The 13,869-nt window shown below is 34.8% G+C and overlaps 1 protein-coding gene across 1 annotated transcript in view; it reads right to left on the bottom strand.

The window, feature by feature from the left end:
- Positions 1–7,292: 7,292 nt before the first annotated feature.
- The window catches only part of LOC142352962 (uncharacterized), a 22,923-nt gene continuing 16,346 nt past the window's right edge, over positions 7,293–13,869 (bottom strand). The window contains exon 2 of the mRNA XM_075405121.1: positions 7,293–10,832. Within this exon, the coding sequence (XP_075261236.1) occupies positions 7,314–10,832 (3,519 nt within the window). The 3' untranslated portion in view covers positions 7,293–7,313. The remainder of the gene's footprint in view (positions 10,833–13,869) is intronic.

Genomic DNA, 13,869 nt, shown 5'->3' with positions numbered 1-13,869 from the left:
TTGTTCGTAATGATGATTTTGTTCGTTGCAGTAATATGATGAAACTGCGACACCATGCTTGGTGTCAGTGTGTTTAATTTTGAAGCAATTGATGTAGTTTTGTAGCAATGAAGATTAAATTTGATAGTTTAGGAGCCCAATTTAAAGATTGCGATGCCAACTTAGAGTAAGAGCATGCCCACTGCAGTTTTCGAGTGTACTTTTTTTGCAATGACTCAATTCTGCCTCATGATCTAACACTCCTGAAAGCCCACTCCTAATAAATCTGCGGAATAACAATAAGAATAAAATGAGTCCAAACAAAACGCTTAGTTTCGCCTGACCTAAGGGGGGTTCAGTTTTGGTTTAGGTTTTCTAATGGATACCATCTAGAAGCATAGCATTAGTATCTGAACTTTGATATTGCTTCTGCTTCAAAAAATTTCGCCAACTTTTTGATTGTTTTGGGATTCATCAGAGGCGTATACCAGGAGAGATATTCGGAGAAAAAAACGCGCATTGTGTTACATAGCTACATGAACAAAAATTTGATCCTAGTAGAGAACTGAAAAAACTTTAATATTGACCAGATCCCACATACAGATTCACTTTTGTTTCAGCGGGTAAAACTTGACGAATGAGAGCTAATATTTGAATATGAGCATCTTTACAATAATGTCAATGTGAAAGTCTTAAAAAAATTCAGTGGTAATTTTAATATCAAGATCTTTTATTGACTGGAACTTTTGATCTGATTACTGCTTTCTTAAAAAAAATCAGTCCTTGATCATGCAATTTTGAATAAAAAATATCATAAAAAGAGACAACAGTTTTTGTGTGGTCCGTAAACAAATTGTTTCATTCTAGAAGACTTCTGGGCATGAAGAACGTTTTTTCATATAAACCGACAACAAAAAGTTTGCAAATTTTAACTTGTGGTGTCCACCACTGATTACGTTTGTAAAATTTGACGTCAAACTTGAAATAACCACCCGATGTTGCTTTCTCAAAAGGTACATTTTGGTAAACAGCTGAAACTTTCCATCACAGCCATATTGAAGTGGCCTTTGGATAATAACTTGAAAAGTTTTTCTGGCAAAAGTTTTTGCCTAATTGTGAAAGAGAGATATTGTTTTATTTTTGGCTGCTAACTCAGAACACAGTATGTCACAAAAGAACAAGGAGTTTGAGTTATGGTTGATTGGTTATTGCAAAAAAAAACATGCTGTTTTTTGTATAATTAATTCTGCTCCAATGTTTATACGTCAGTCCTTCAAACAGTATTGACGATGACATACACATCGCAACAAGTCCGTAATTTTTGATATTAGGTTTGGTACCACTCTTAAACTGAGGTCTGACATGAACTGTTTTCTACGTGTCTGGGAAAGAGCATTTGCTAATCGAACAATTGCAAGAGATTAAAATACGATTGATCGGAAAGTTGCAGCTGTTATGAGGAAATCAGGTTGCACCTCGTCAACGAAATTTGAACCCTTTTTGATTTGAATGATATTTTGCAAGACTACCTTTACAGGAAACGGAATATCATCAAAGCAAATGACATTCCTGAAAACTTTTGTTACTTGTAATACCGATTCGTCCCGATTGAAAACGATGCAAAAATGGCCGTTAAACGCTTCACATGTGGTTTGATTTACGGTGACTTGTTTGTCAATGTATATCATTTTCGTTGGTTTTTGAGTTTTCCTTCCAGTTATTTTTAAGTTTTTTGTAAGCTTCATTTGGATTCCAGCTGCTTGATTCTTCACCGAATCTTTATCTATCTATCTAGAGAGATCTCTTCAGCTTATTTGCTGCAGCAAAAATTTAGGATGTATTTTTTTGTCGTCTGGCAGTCAAAAGTTTGTTTATTAGAGAACATACTGAATATAAAAAGGTGCCAATGTTATACGACAAATGCTTAAAGCAGCTGCAAACCTACAACCCTATAAAACACTTTTTAAAACCATTCCGTCGTTTCGTTCACTAGATTTTGTTTTCAGAAGTTAGAAAAAATAATCTTTGAACTCATTTCAATCATATTTTTAAAGTTAAATTTCTAAAATAAGACAGAGTTTCGTTTTTGTTAAAGATTACTGCTCGTGAAAAGCTTGCAATTACGATTGATGCTAAACTCAACTCAATAGACAATTCTTTTAAATTTTTTTGTCACCTGTTGGTCAATTTTCCTCAATCAGATGTGGTAATTTTAATATCAAGATCTTTTATTGACTAGAACTTTTCATCTGATTATCGCTTTCTTGAAAAAATCAGTCCTTGATCATGCAATTTTGAATAAAAAATATCATAAAAAGAGACAACAGTTTTTGTGTGGTCCGTAAACAAATTGTTTCATTCTAGAAGACTTCTGGGCATGAAGAACGTTTTTTCATATAAACCGACAACAAAAAGTTTGCAAATTTTAACTAGTGGGGTTCACCACTGATTACGTTTGTAAAATTTGACGTCAAACTTGAAATAACCACCCGATGTTGCTTTCTCAAAAAAAGATACATTTTGATAAACAGCTGAAACTTTTCATCACAACCATAATGAAGTGGCCTTTGGATAATAACTTGAAAACTTTTTCTGGCAAAAGTTTTTGCCTAATTGTGAAAGAGAGATATTGTTTTATTTTTGGCTACTAACTCAGAACACAGTATGTCACAAAAGAACAAGGAGTTTGAGTTATGGTTGATTGGTTATTGCAAAAAAACATGCTGCTTTTTGTATAATTAATTCTGCTCCAATGTTTATACGTCAGTCCTTCAAATAGTATTGACGAGGACATACGCATCGCAACAAGTCCGTAATTATTGATATTAGGTTTGGTACCACTCTTAAACTGAGGTCTGACATGAACTTTTTTCTACGTGTCTGGGAAAGAGCATTTGCTAATCGAACAATTGCAAGAGATTAAAATACGATTGATCGGAAAGTTGCAGCTGTTATGAGGAAATCAGGTTGCATCTCGTCAACAAAAATTAAACCCTTTTTGATTTGAATGATATTTTGCAAGACTACCTTTACAGGAAACGGAATATCATCAAAGCAAATGACATTCCTGAAAACTTTTGTTACTTGTAATACCGATTCGTCCCGATTGAAAACGATGCAAAAATGGCCGTTAAACGCTTCACATGTGGTTTGATTTACGGTGACTTGTTTGTCAATGTATATCATTTTCGTTGGTTTTTGAGTTTTCCTTCCAGTTATTTTTAAGTTTTTTGTAAGCTTCATTTGGATTCCAGCTGCTTGATTCTTCACCGAATCTTTATCTATCTATCTAGAGAGATCTCTTCAGCTTATTTGCTGCAGCAAAAATTTAGGATGTATTTTTTTGTCGTCTGGCAGTCAAAAGTTTGTTTATTAGAGAACATACTGAATATAAAAAGGTGCCAATGTTATACGACAAATGCTTAAAGCAGCTGCAAACCTACAACCCTATAAAACACTTTTTAAAACCATTCCGTCGTTTCGTTCACTAGATTTTGTTTTCAGAAGTTAGAAAAAATAATCTTTGAACTCATTTCAATCATATTTTTAAAGTTAAATTTCTAAAATAAGACAGAGTTTCGTTTTTGTTAAAGATTACTGCTCGTGAAAAGCTTGCAATTACGATTGATGCTAAACTCAACTCAATAGACAATTCTTTTAAATTTTTTTGTCACCTGTTGGTCAATTTTCCTCAATCAGATGTGGTAATTTTAATATCAAGATCTTTTATTGACTGGAACTTTTGATCTGATTATCGCTTTCTTAAAAAATCAGTCCTTGATCATGCAATTTTGAAGAACAAATATCATAAACAGAGACAACAGTTTTTGTGTGGTCCTTAAACAAATTGTTTCATTCTAGAAGACTTCTGGCCATGAAGAACGTTTTTTCATAAAAAACCGACAACAAAAGGTTTGCAAATTTTAACTAGTGGGGTCCACCACTGATTACGTTTGTAAAATTTGACGTCAAACTTGAAATAACCACCCGATGTTGCTTTCTCAAAAAAAGATACATTTTGATAAACAGCTGAAACTTTTCATCACAACCATATTGAAGTGGCCTTTGGATAATAACTTTAAAACTTTTTCTGGCAAAAGTTTTTGCCTAATTGTGGAAGAGAGATATTGTTTTATTTTCGGCTAGTAACTCAGAACACAGTATGTCACAAAAAACAGTTTGAGTTATGTTTGATTGGTTATTGCAAAAAAAAACATGCTGTTTTTTGTATAATTAATTCTGCTCCAATGTTTATACGTCAGTCCTTCAAACAGTATTGACGATGACATACACATCGCAACAAGTCCGTAATTTTTGATATTAGGTTTGGTACCACTCTTAAACTGAGGTCTGACATGAACTGTTTTCTACGTGTCTGGGAAAGAGCATTTGCTAATCGAACAATTGCAAGAGATTAAAATACGATTGATCAGAAAGTTGCAGCTGTTATGAGGAAATCAGGTTGCATCTCGTCAACAAAATTTAAACCCTTTTTGATTTGAATGATATTTTGCAAGACTCCCTTTACAGGAAACGGAATATCATCAAAGCAAATGACATTCCTGAAAACTTTTGTTACTTGTAGTACCGATTCGTCCCGATTGAAAACGATGCAAAAATGGCCGTTAAACGCTTCACATGTGGTTTGAATTACGTTGACTTGTTTGTCAATGTATATCGTTTTCGCTGGTTTTCGAGTTTTCCCTCGAGATATTTTTAAGTTTTTTGTGAGCTTCATTTGGATTCCAGCTTCTTGATTCTTTACCGAATCTTTATCTATCTATCTAGAGAGATCTCTTCAGCTTATTTGCTGCAGCAAAAATTTAGTATGTATTTTTTTGTCGTCTGGCAGTCAAAAGTTTGTTTTCTAGAGAATATACTGAATATAAAGAGGTGCCAATGTTATACGACAAATGCCTAAAAGTGCTGCAAACCTACAACCCTGTAAAACACTTTTATAAAACAACCATTCCGTCGTTTCGTTCACTAGATTTTGTTTTCAGAAGTTAGAAAAAATAATCTTTGAACTCATTTCAATCATATTTTTAAGTTTAAATTTCTAAAATAAGACAGATTTTAGTTTTTGTTAAAGATTCGTGCTCGTTAAAAGCTTGCATTTACGATTGATGCTAAAATCAACTCAATAGACAATTCTTTTAAATTTTTTTGTCACCTGTTGGTCAATTTTCCCCAATTAGATGATCAATTGTTTCAGAAATTTTATGATATTCAAACCTGGAGCGCTATTTACTGAGAGTTATAAATTGTGATCAATGTGACCAGATCTCTTAGAAAATAATTGCAAATCGGAAAAAGATCTCGAATATTGTAATTGCTGCTAATTTCTTGAGTACTGGATTAGATTTATGAGCTATTAAAGCACACAATTAGCGCCAAACTGTCTATGGGTCCAATTCTAAAATTGATACCTGCTATTTAAAAGAACTCGCTGTGGTTAAAGTTTGCCTCAAATCAAGTCGATTGGAGAAATCATGTCTTCGTCAACTTAATTTGAGAGACTATCTAATTTCATGATCTAATTTCATGCGTCTCGTCATTGTCTGAAGTGATCTACAAATAAACGTTGCTATTCGTATCACATCGTCTTTCCGGTCACAATTGTTGTTTTTCAGCGTTCAGCTGAGAGGAGAATCGATCCCAGGCACCAGATCGAGGGCTTGCTGTTTACAATACAAAATTCCTTTTCTAATGTAAATGTCTGATCAATTTAGATTTAGTTTTTTCCAAAAGCGTGCATCGATCGTCAATTAATTTCTTTCCCGACCATACGTCTCTGCATAAAAATTTTTTGAGTTATCTATTTCTATTTCAAGTTTTTGTTGGACATGATTTGACCGCAATAGTTCAAGTGGTTTCTGACCTTTATAACCCACGGCCGCTCTTTTGAAATATCGTTACTGTATTTGCTGAAACGAAAAGCGTCTTGTATAGCAATATTTATTGAAAAAACGGCCGTTTTTTCAACTCTGAGTTTGTCATTTTGGTGTTTGTCAACAAAGTCACTAGAGAAACCCTTCTCTGCGGACTTAGTTTCTCATAAGCTGAACACAAGGAGAAAATTTCCCTCTCGCAGTGTTTTTGAGTTGTCATGTTTTTCATTATCTGGAGATGGATTAGTGTTCTTTTGCAGCATTTTTTGCTTTCAGATTAAAGTTAAGATATTTATTTTCCGGCAACTCATTTTCTCAACACGTCAATTTGCAAAAATTACACTGTTCATGACCTTTCCAGTTTTCTCATTAAAATTTTATATTGTTTTGCGTTGACATAACTTCAGTACACTCACTGTAAGGGTAAATTACCTGCAAATTTAAGTTAAATTGTGCAGGTAAAATTACCTAAACTTTGGACTGTTCAGGTAAAAAGCAGGTAAAATGTGCAGAGGGACTACATGCACATTTCAGGTAAAACTACCTGCATTTGCAGGTACGTGCAGGTACCGTGCAGGTAGTGTACAGGAACGTCAAAACACATGCACAGTTCAGGTAAATTTACCTGCACTTTTTGTTGTGGGAGGAACAGGGCTTGAGCAGGGAAGGATGCAAAATTTATCTTAGCTTTTGTATGGGCCTCTTGAGCTTCCTTGACAAACATAGACGACCCGAAAACTGCTAAGACAAGGGGGATCCAAATTTTGCTTCAAATTGCTACATTAAAATCACAAAAAAATTGCAGGTAAATTACCTGAATAATATGCAGGTAAGCAATTACGGGGAAAATTGTGCAGGTAAATTTTACCTGCACGAGGCCTTTCCTGCACACTGTTCAGGTAAATTTACCTATACATTATTTAGAGTGTGTTTACATTAATATTTATAATATTGTAACTGAATTGTATCATCAATAGACACGCGCAATCAAAAAAATTTTGCTAACTATTTTGGTCAATTGGTTCATGAAAAGTCGATAACTTGTAACGGCGAATCAATGAAGATTACCACGCCGTGGTTATTACAATCGGGAAGGCGCTATCATACTCCGAGGCGGCTTCGAGCATTGGAATAAATTCAAGAGGGCGAAAGCATCGGTTTGGTAATGCAACCGTGGTGATAAAAGGGCGCGATAAACTCGTAATCTAATGACGAAGCAGATTTCATAGTAACAATGGGTTGTTAACGTGTAATTTCATCGGTAAGTTAAGCAACAGTTTATAATGCAACAAGAGTCGATTGAGAGTTTTTAGAACAAAAGATATTCAAAATTTCGAACTAAAATTTCGAACTGTATTCTCCTAGAAAAATTTAGAATTATAAAGCGTGGGTCAGTAAAAGAAGACTACTAGAAATGACAAAAAAAGGGCAACATTTTTTTTTTCAAAGTTCAGCAGAATCAGCCTCCTTTTTTTCATACAAGTCGGAAGTTTTGAGCTGTTTTATCAACATTGAGTAGGCTTTGCAAATTCGAACACCCGCAATCGCAATAGCGTAAAATTCTGCTGAGAAAGGGTCGCATTGAACTGAAAAATGACTCAAGAAAATTGCGGATATCAGGTGTTCCAGAAAGGAATCGTAATCATCGACGACGAGAGTTTTTAATAATTGTTGTCCCTCAATTGCAGCAGCGGCTGCAAAAATATTTGCATAAAGTTTGCGGATAAACAGAGTATATTTCACTTGAATTTTTTCGGTATCTCCAATGTTGACATTCTCTAGCTGTACATCTTCGAACATCAACCTACTTATATTTCCGTCAATGCCTTCCCTGAGCTCAAGTTTAATTATGTGCTTCAGAACAGAATCTTGCTGCTTTTGTTTCTCTAAACGCTCAGCTTTCGTCTTTTTTTGAATAAGAACTTCTTCCCAGAAAGAAAGTAGGACAGCATCTGAAATTTGGGTTCTTAGACAACTTTCACAAAAATTTTCTGGTTCGATGTCATCACATCTATAGTCTGGCAAACCCAGAGCCTCAAGCAAAACCCGCTCCAGCTCGTCTGTAGGGTAAATTTGGTCGTTTTTCCTGATACTGTTCGCCAGCGATACGTACACTTGTCTCATTTTTGATACAATGTCCTCTAAAATGGCAAGCTGCTCTTTAATCTTCGACGTATCTGCGATCATGACGAAGAAAAAACAGTCGCGATATAGATCCAGAGCTAGGGTGTACATTTTGAACTTATAACATTCCTGGGCTTTCTGGTACCAATATCCCCACCATTGAGAAGAGTCCGATAACAATATGTTATTTTTCTTCTGTTCAGATTGTTTGTCAAGAAGGCCAACTTTAAAGTCTTCCTTAGATGGCAGACAGACTGAACGCTGGAATTTAGGATGAAATTGGAAAAACCTCAAAACTGTATCAGTAACCTGAACTGGACTAGAATGAAATACGTGGGGTATCGGCGTGAACTCTTTGACAAAATTAGAGTCCAAAAAATGGACCCCCAAGAGGCTCTTCGTGGCCCAATAGAGCCGGTAGTGATGTATGCTCCGACCCAAATGAACAATCGTTTTAATCTCATTTTCCTTCACCAAAGCCAATAACTTCTCCGTGTGGCAATTAAACAAGGATAAAAGTTTTCTACCGCCACTAGATTTATATATTGCCAGATTTTTAATTTCGTCAAGAGCAATTTTATCGTCGGTTGGGAATATTCCAGTCACTCTAGTTGGAAATTCTCCTAGAACCAGAACGTTGCCAGAAGTTTGAGGAAGTGAATTCAGAATAAGTTTCTCATTTTCATTTGATTTTGAAATATTCATCTGGTCTTCAATTGTCTCTGGTGGAGCGGTTTCAGGGGTTAAGATGTTTTCTTTTCTGTCAACAGGTCTGGTCGCTTCTTTTGCTTTTCCTCCCGGTGCGCTCAAATGATCAGATGATGTCGGGCCTATAACGTCTTTGGGTGATGCTTCCTCTAAACAGTCAATTTTCTCACTTATTACAATCAGACGAGTGGTAGCTCTGCTCATAGCTATGAACAAGTCGTGACCAAAGTCTAGTCTAGACCCCTCCGAGAACCTTTTCGTGACCAGAAGAATCACAGCCCCAAATTCGCAACCATCCACATCCCAACCATTGGAGAATATAATTGGCGCCTTTTTTCCAGCTTCAGAAGTTTCACCAAATATGTCTTTTTGAGCCTCATAAAATGGAATGTTGCTAGCCCGCAATTTTGACTTCATTTCGACGTTAATTTGTTCAGTCATGAAACTTGCTAAAAGCGTAAGGTTGGAAGGCGAATAGTTCTGTTGGATGATTTTTATGCTTATATCTATAAGATTTTTCTCATTGTTAGCCTGCAATAGTTGAGGCTCGTTTCCGCACAAGTTGTGCTTTGCATTACAGGGATAGTGGCTACCCAAATCAGTGCAATTCTTACGAAAACTTTCGCAGAATTTAACTATTTCCCGAGTCGCCCGAAGCGAGGCAGTCAACTCGAGAATTTCGAATCCGGTCTTTTCCAAATCAATCTTAGCATCAGAGGAAAAAACGATACAATGACAGTCAAAAATGATTTGCCGCAAAAATCTTGCACTTTCTCTGTGGAGTTCATCAACTAAAACAAGTTGAGCTCCTGAAACTTGTTTTTGAAAGTCTTGGATCAATTTTTGAACGTCTTTTGTCCAGTCAAGAGATACTTGATCCTGAGACTCAAGTGGCAAGCTTTTAAAAAATAACATTGATGCCCCACCGCTGCCATCACAAACTTTTACTTCGCATTTCCCATTATCGGAATTTGCTTCAGCATTGCTCAAAATTTGTGATATCATCTGCTTAATGTACATCAAAAGCATCGTTTTCCCTGAACCCTTTGACCCCTTTACTAGAAGCTTCAACTTGGGTTGCTCCTGGCATGACGAATTGCAAACAGCTTTCAAAACGCGCACTATAATTCCAAGTTGTTCCTTTGTCCACAAAATTACTCTAAATTTGTTTCCGTTACTATTTTTTGGCAAAGCGCTTCTATATTTTTCCACAAGCTCATCAGGCATATTATTAGCAACATCAGCTAACTGCGCGTCAACAAATTTGTTCACTCTTTTTGGTATTTTTTCAATCGTCTGAAGTTTACCAGACACAAGATTATCATGAATAAGAGCTACAGCACCCTCCATTGAACTCAGTGCTATCAAGCGGGTAACCAAAATGTCCAGTAGATCTGAATTCTGATTAACAGACGGAATTTTTTCTAACTTTGACCAAAAAACGTCGTTTAAGGAATCGAAGTCGGATTTTCGAAAGAATAGAACTTTGTCGAAGCCTCCTTGTGAAGTGAAGTCGACTTTTTTCAGCCAAGACAGCTCTGAATTATCATGTAAATTGCAAACTACATTATGAATTGGAACATCTATTCCCGCTTTTTTCTCAATGTCAGTTGTGTGACTATTCATAAGATGTCGAACAAACTTAGTGTGTTTTTCGAAATCTTCCCGCATTTCACTCTCATTTAGACCATTTCTTTTGTTTTGTACGTTTTTAATGTTGAAAATGAAAACACCTTTCTTCGGGTGAATAAGGAGAATATCAATTTCTACTTTTAGTTCCGACACCTTGTTTTTAAAAATTTCCGACCCGTTAAGACTAGGAAAAATGAGCAACCCTTCACTGTTATTTTTCAGCTTCATCAGCTCCGTAAAAACTCGAATTTCGCCATCTTCTCCTCTCACAATAGTCTTGAAATGAGTTCTCAAGGATTTGCTCAGCTGGTCAGAATGTAAAAACAATCTGGGAATTCGTGCCTCTGGAACCGCGGTTATTTTGCCAACGTTCTTCCAATCGGGGTATTGTGACTCAATCCAGTTTTTTAGAGCGCAAGTATCAATAAAAGGTTTAATCGATCCACCAGCCGTTTGAATCTCAAGCTGCATTAACGCCTTGTCCACTGCAACCGTCATCTGAAGCAACGGATCTGTTTTTAATACTTGTCAAAAAACAAGAAGTAAACCACAAAGTGACAGCAAAATAAAGATTGGGTCAAAAAATTTAATCGTCATGAGGCTAGAACAAACTCACTTGAAAATTTTTTTTCATTATTCCATTTTTCGCATGTTTTCGTGCTTAAAATTCAATCATAACATATACTTGACTATACAAAAAGTCATAACTATGTAAAAAAGTGACGTCGTTGTTAGTTAAAACGCGTCTGTTTAACCTCTTATCTGTGGATAAACTAATACAGGTATAACATTGTTGAAAGTGTCCGCAACTCGTAATTATAGAAATAATCGAAGAACTCATGTAAGAATTTTTTCTTTAGGTATTCCAAGTTTCTTTTTAGAGTTGAACTGGTCGTATACTTCAGAACACTTTCATAATTCGAAGAGTCATCAAGATTTTAAGTTTTTGTGAACTTTTTTTACTTTTCAAACAGATTTTGTTCGCATTTTGGGAAGCTTTTTCTAAATGTGTGTTATTTTTGCCCAATTAAATTTCCAATTTCAACATTTAGGTGATTAAGTAACACTGAATAACAACTGAGGATATTTTTGTCTTTTGTTTTGCTTCGTGGTTTTCTAGAATGAAAGATCGTGATTTGATCTGCATTTTTCGGTATAAAGACCATTTTTGTTTTATTTTTTGCGGCCACAAAACTTCTGTTTCAGTTTTTTCGCGTGACTTAAAAGCAACGTATAATAGCTGGGATGCTCGTCTTATAATGATGCACATTTTTTGTGGTCTGAATTTGTCATAGCTAATTGTTTCTATCACTAGACACCTAAAGTTTTCTGGGAATGAAAGTGAATTTTGTGCTCTGACCACTTTTGATGTTTTTAATTACAGTCTCGTTTATCAATGTCTTCATAAGAAAACATGGAAGCAGATCTGAATAAAAATTTTCTTTTGAATGGATAATTGATCATTGATATATCTTTATTTATTTAAATTTGTGAGAAAATCTATTTTTAACTTTTCGTTTATCTTCATTTAGCAGTGAAAGGTTTTAAACTTCGTTCCGAAAGTAATAAAAGATTACCGAGAAAAACTTGCTCTTCAAAATTGTTTTCTCCTGTTGCAAGTTACTCTCATTAACCTGTCCTAATGTCATTAATGTCATAACTGCTTCATTTTCAAGCATCTCCTAGTGTATAATAGTTTCGTTTTTAAGTTTTCCAAGAGGTTCTATTAGGTTTAATTTTCAAAACAATTCAGCCATATTTCAGTTCTTTCGCTTATGTTGATTTGTATTGTTTTAGGAAAAAGGTGTTGAAGAAGTGTGTTTGGTAAGTTTCACAGCAATAACAACAAAACCCACCTACAACTTGGATTAAGATTATCTTGATTGGGTGCAATTAATTTACCAGATTAGACGTAAATATGAGTGCACAGTTCACATTTTTTGTACTTCTGCGATCACTTTTCAATTCAGCTATCACAGAGATGAAACTTAGTTAATCTTTTAGAATGAATTGATATTTAGTTAGAGCACAAGCAAGCTGAATAATAATCGAGATGTTACCTGAGAAGCAATTAAGTTTGAAAAATGGTTTGAAAACGGATTAGATGTTGATTCTCGGATATCGTTTTGCTTGTTTGGTAGAAATAGTTGTTCGCTTGATGAGATGTTCATTTTGCATATCGAAAAAGTGATTTGGATTTAATTTAATGTCTGTCGTTCTCTTTCTTTCACTGTTCATTTTGGTCAGATCAAAAATTTGTCTCACTGCTTTTGAGCCTTTGTAAAGACCTCATACAAATTTAAATTACAAAATATGAGCTACTAATTATAGCAGATGATATGTTTTTACCACCGTGTATAACTGTTGTTGTCCAAATTTTTCTGTGGGTTATTAATGATTTTGTTGCCATTGAAGCCCTGTGTTTTCCTTAAATTTTTACAATATTTTCTTTGTTTTGAACGGATACTAAGTCAAAAGTGAGAAGTTTGGTCGAAGTTCTAATGAGAGCTGATAACACAACGTAAAGTCTTTGTTGTAGTTTTTTGTACTTATTACTTTGTTTAACAAAACATTTTGTTTAGGTGGAGTCTTTTTTGATTTGCAATTTTTTTGAGTTTGCTTTTAAATTTTGTCCTGTTGGTTGGAATTGCAGCCTGACTTACTAAAGAACTGATCGATTGCAGTAATAGCGTAAAGGAGAAGTATAAAAATTTTTGTATGATTGTTGTATGGCACCGATTTTTCGATAATAAAAAAAGTGAAACTGTAGTGCTGACAGTTCTTGATGCAACTTAGCTAAAATCTCTTATTGAACTCTTCATAGGTCAACATGGAGGCATCCCTGCTTCCAATTTCTCTTCCCCTGAGAGTAAATTGTAGATTCAAATTTTAAATACTGTAAATTGTGAAAACTTTTGAGTTCTCTTTGAATTCATTTGTTTTTTTTTGTTAAACTTGATTGTATACGATTGGACCTCTCAATTATGATTAATGACTACGTCGCCTAGTCAGAGATGAAAAAATTTAAGTTTTCTTTCAAAAAGGTTGCAAAGCATTCCCGGGCTGACTTCATAATTGAAAAATTTCGTAATTGAAAAAAAGTTTTCTCAAAATTGTTTTGTCGACTTGTAGATTATTCTCATTAAATTAGCAAGATGTTCAATCTGCTTCACAACTAAAGGGGATTATGTTTCTTGATTCTGTTTTTTATAATTCACTTCGGGCGTTAATCAGTTCTTCAAAATTCAGCACTGAATTCTCAATACAATTTGATATTTATGTTTCTTTTCTGTCTTTTTGCAGGTTTGTTTATACGGAATATAGCCAAATTGCTAGAACAATCGTTTGATAAGTTCCAAGGGTAAACAAGGCTAAGATACCCCGTATCTTCCTTGCTAAGAAACCCCGTAATTTCCTTGCTCTCGTAGCCCCTATTTGAAAGTGATCTTCCGTTCCCAGTTTTCTATGTATATAGATGTTATATATATATATATATATATAATATATATATATATATATATATATATATATATAT

This window comes from Convolutriloba macropyga, chromosome 14 (assembly GCF_964194025.1).
Source record: "Convolutriloba macropyga chromosome 14, txConMacr16.3, whole genome shotgun sequence".
Taxonomy (NCBI): Eukaryota; Metazoa; Xenacoelomorpha; order Acoela; family Convolutidae; genus Convolutriloba; species Convolutriloba macropyga.
The sequence above is the reverse complement of the archived record's forward strand: the minus strand, read 5'-3'. Positions and strand labels throughout refer to the sequence as shown.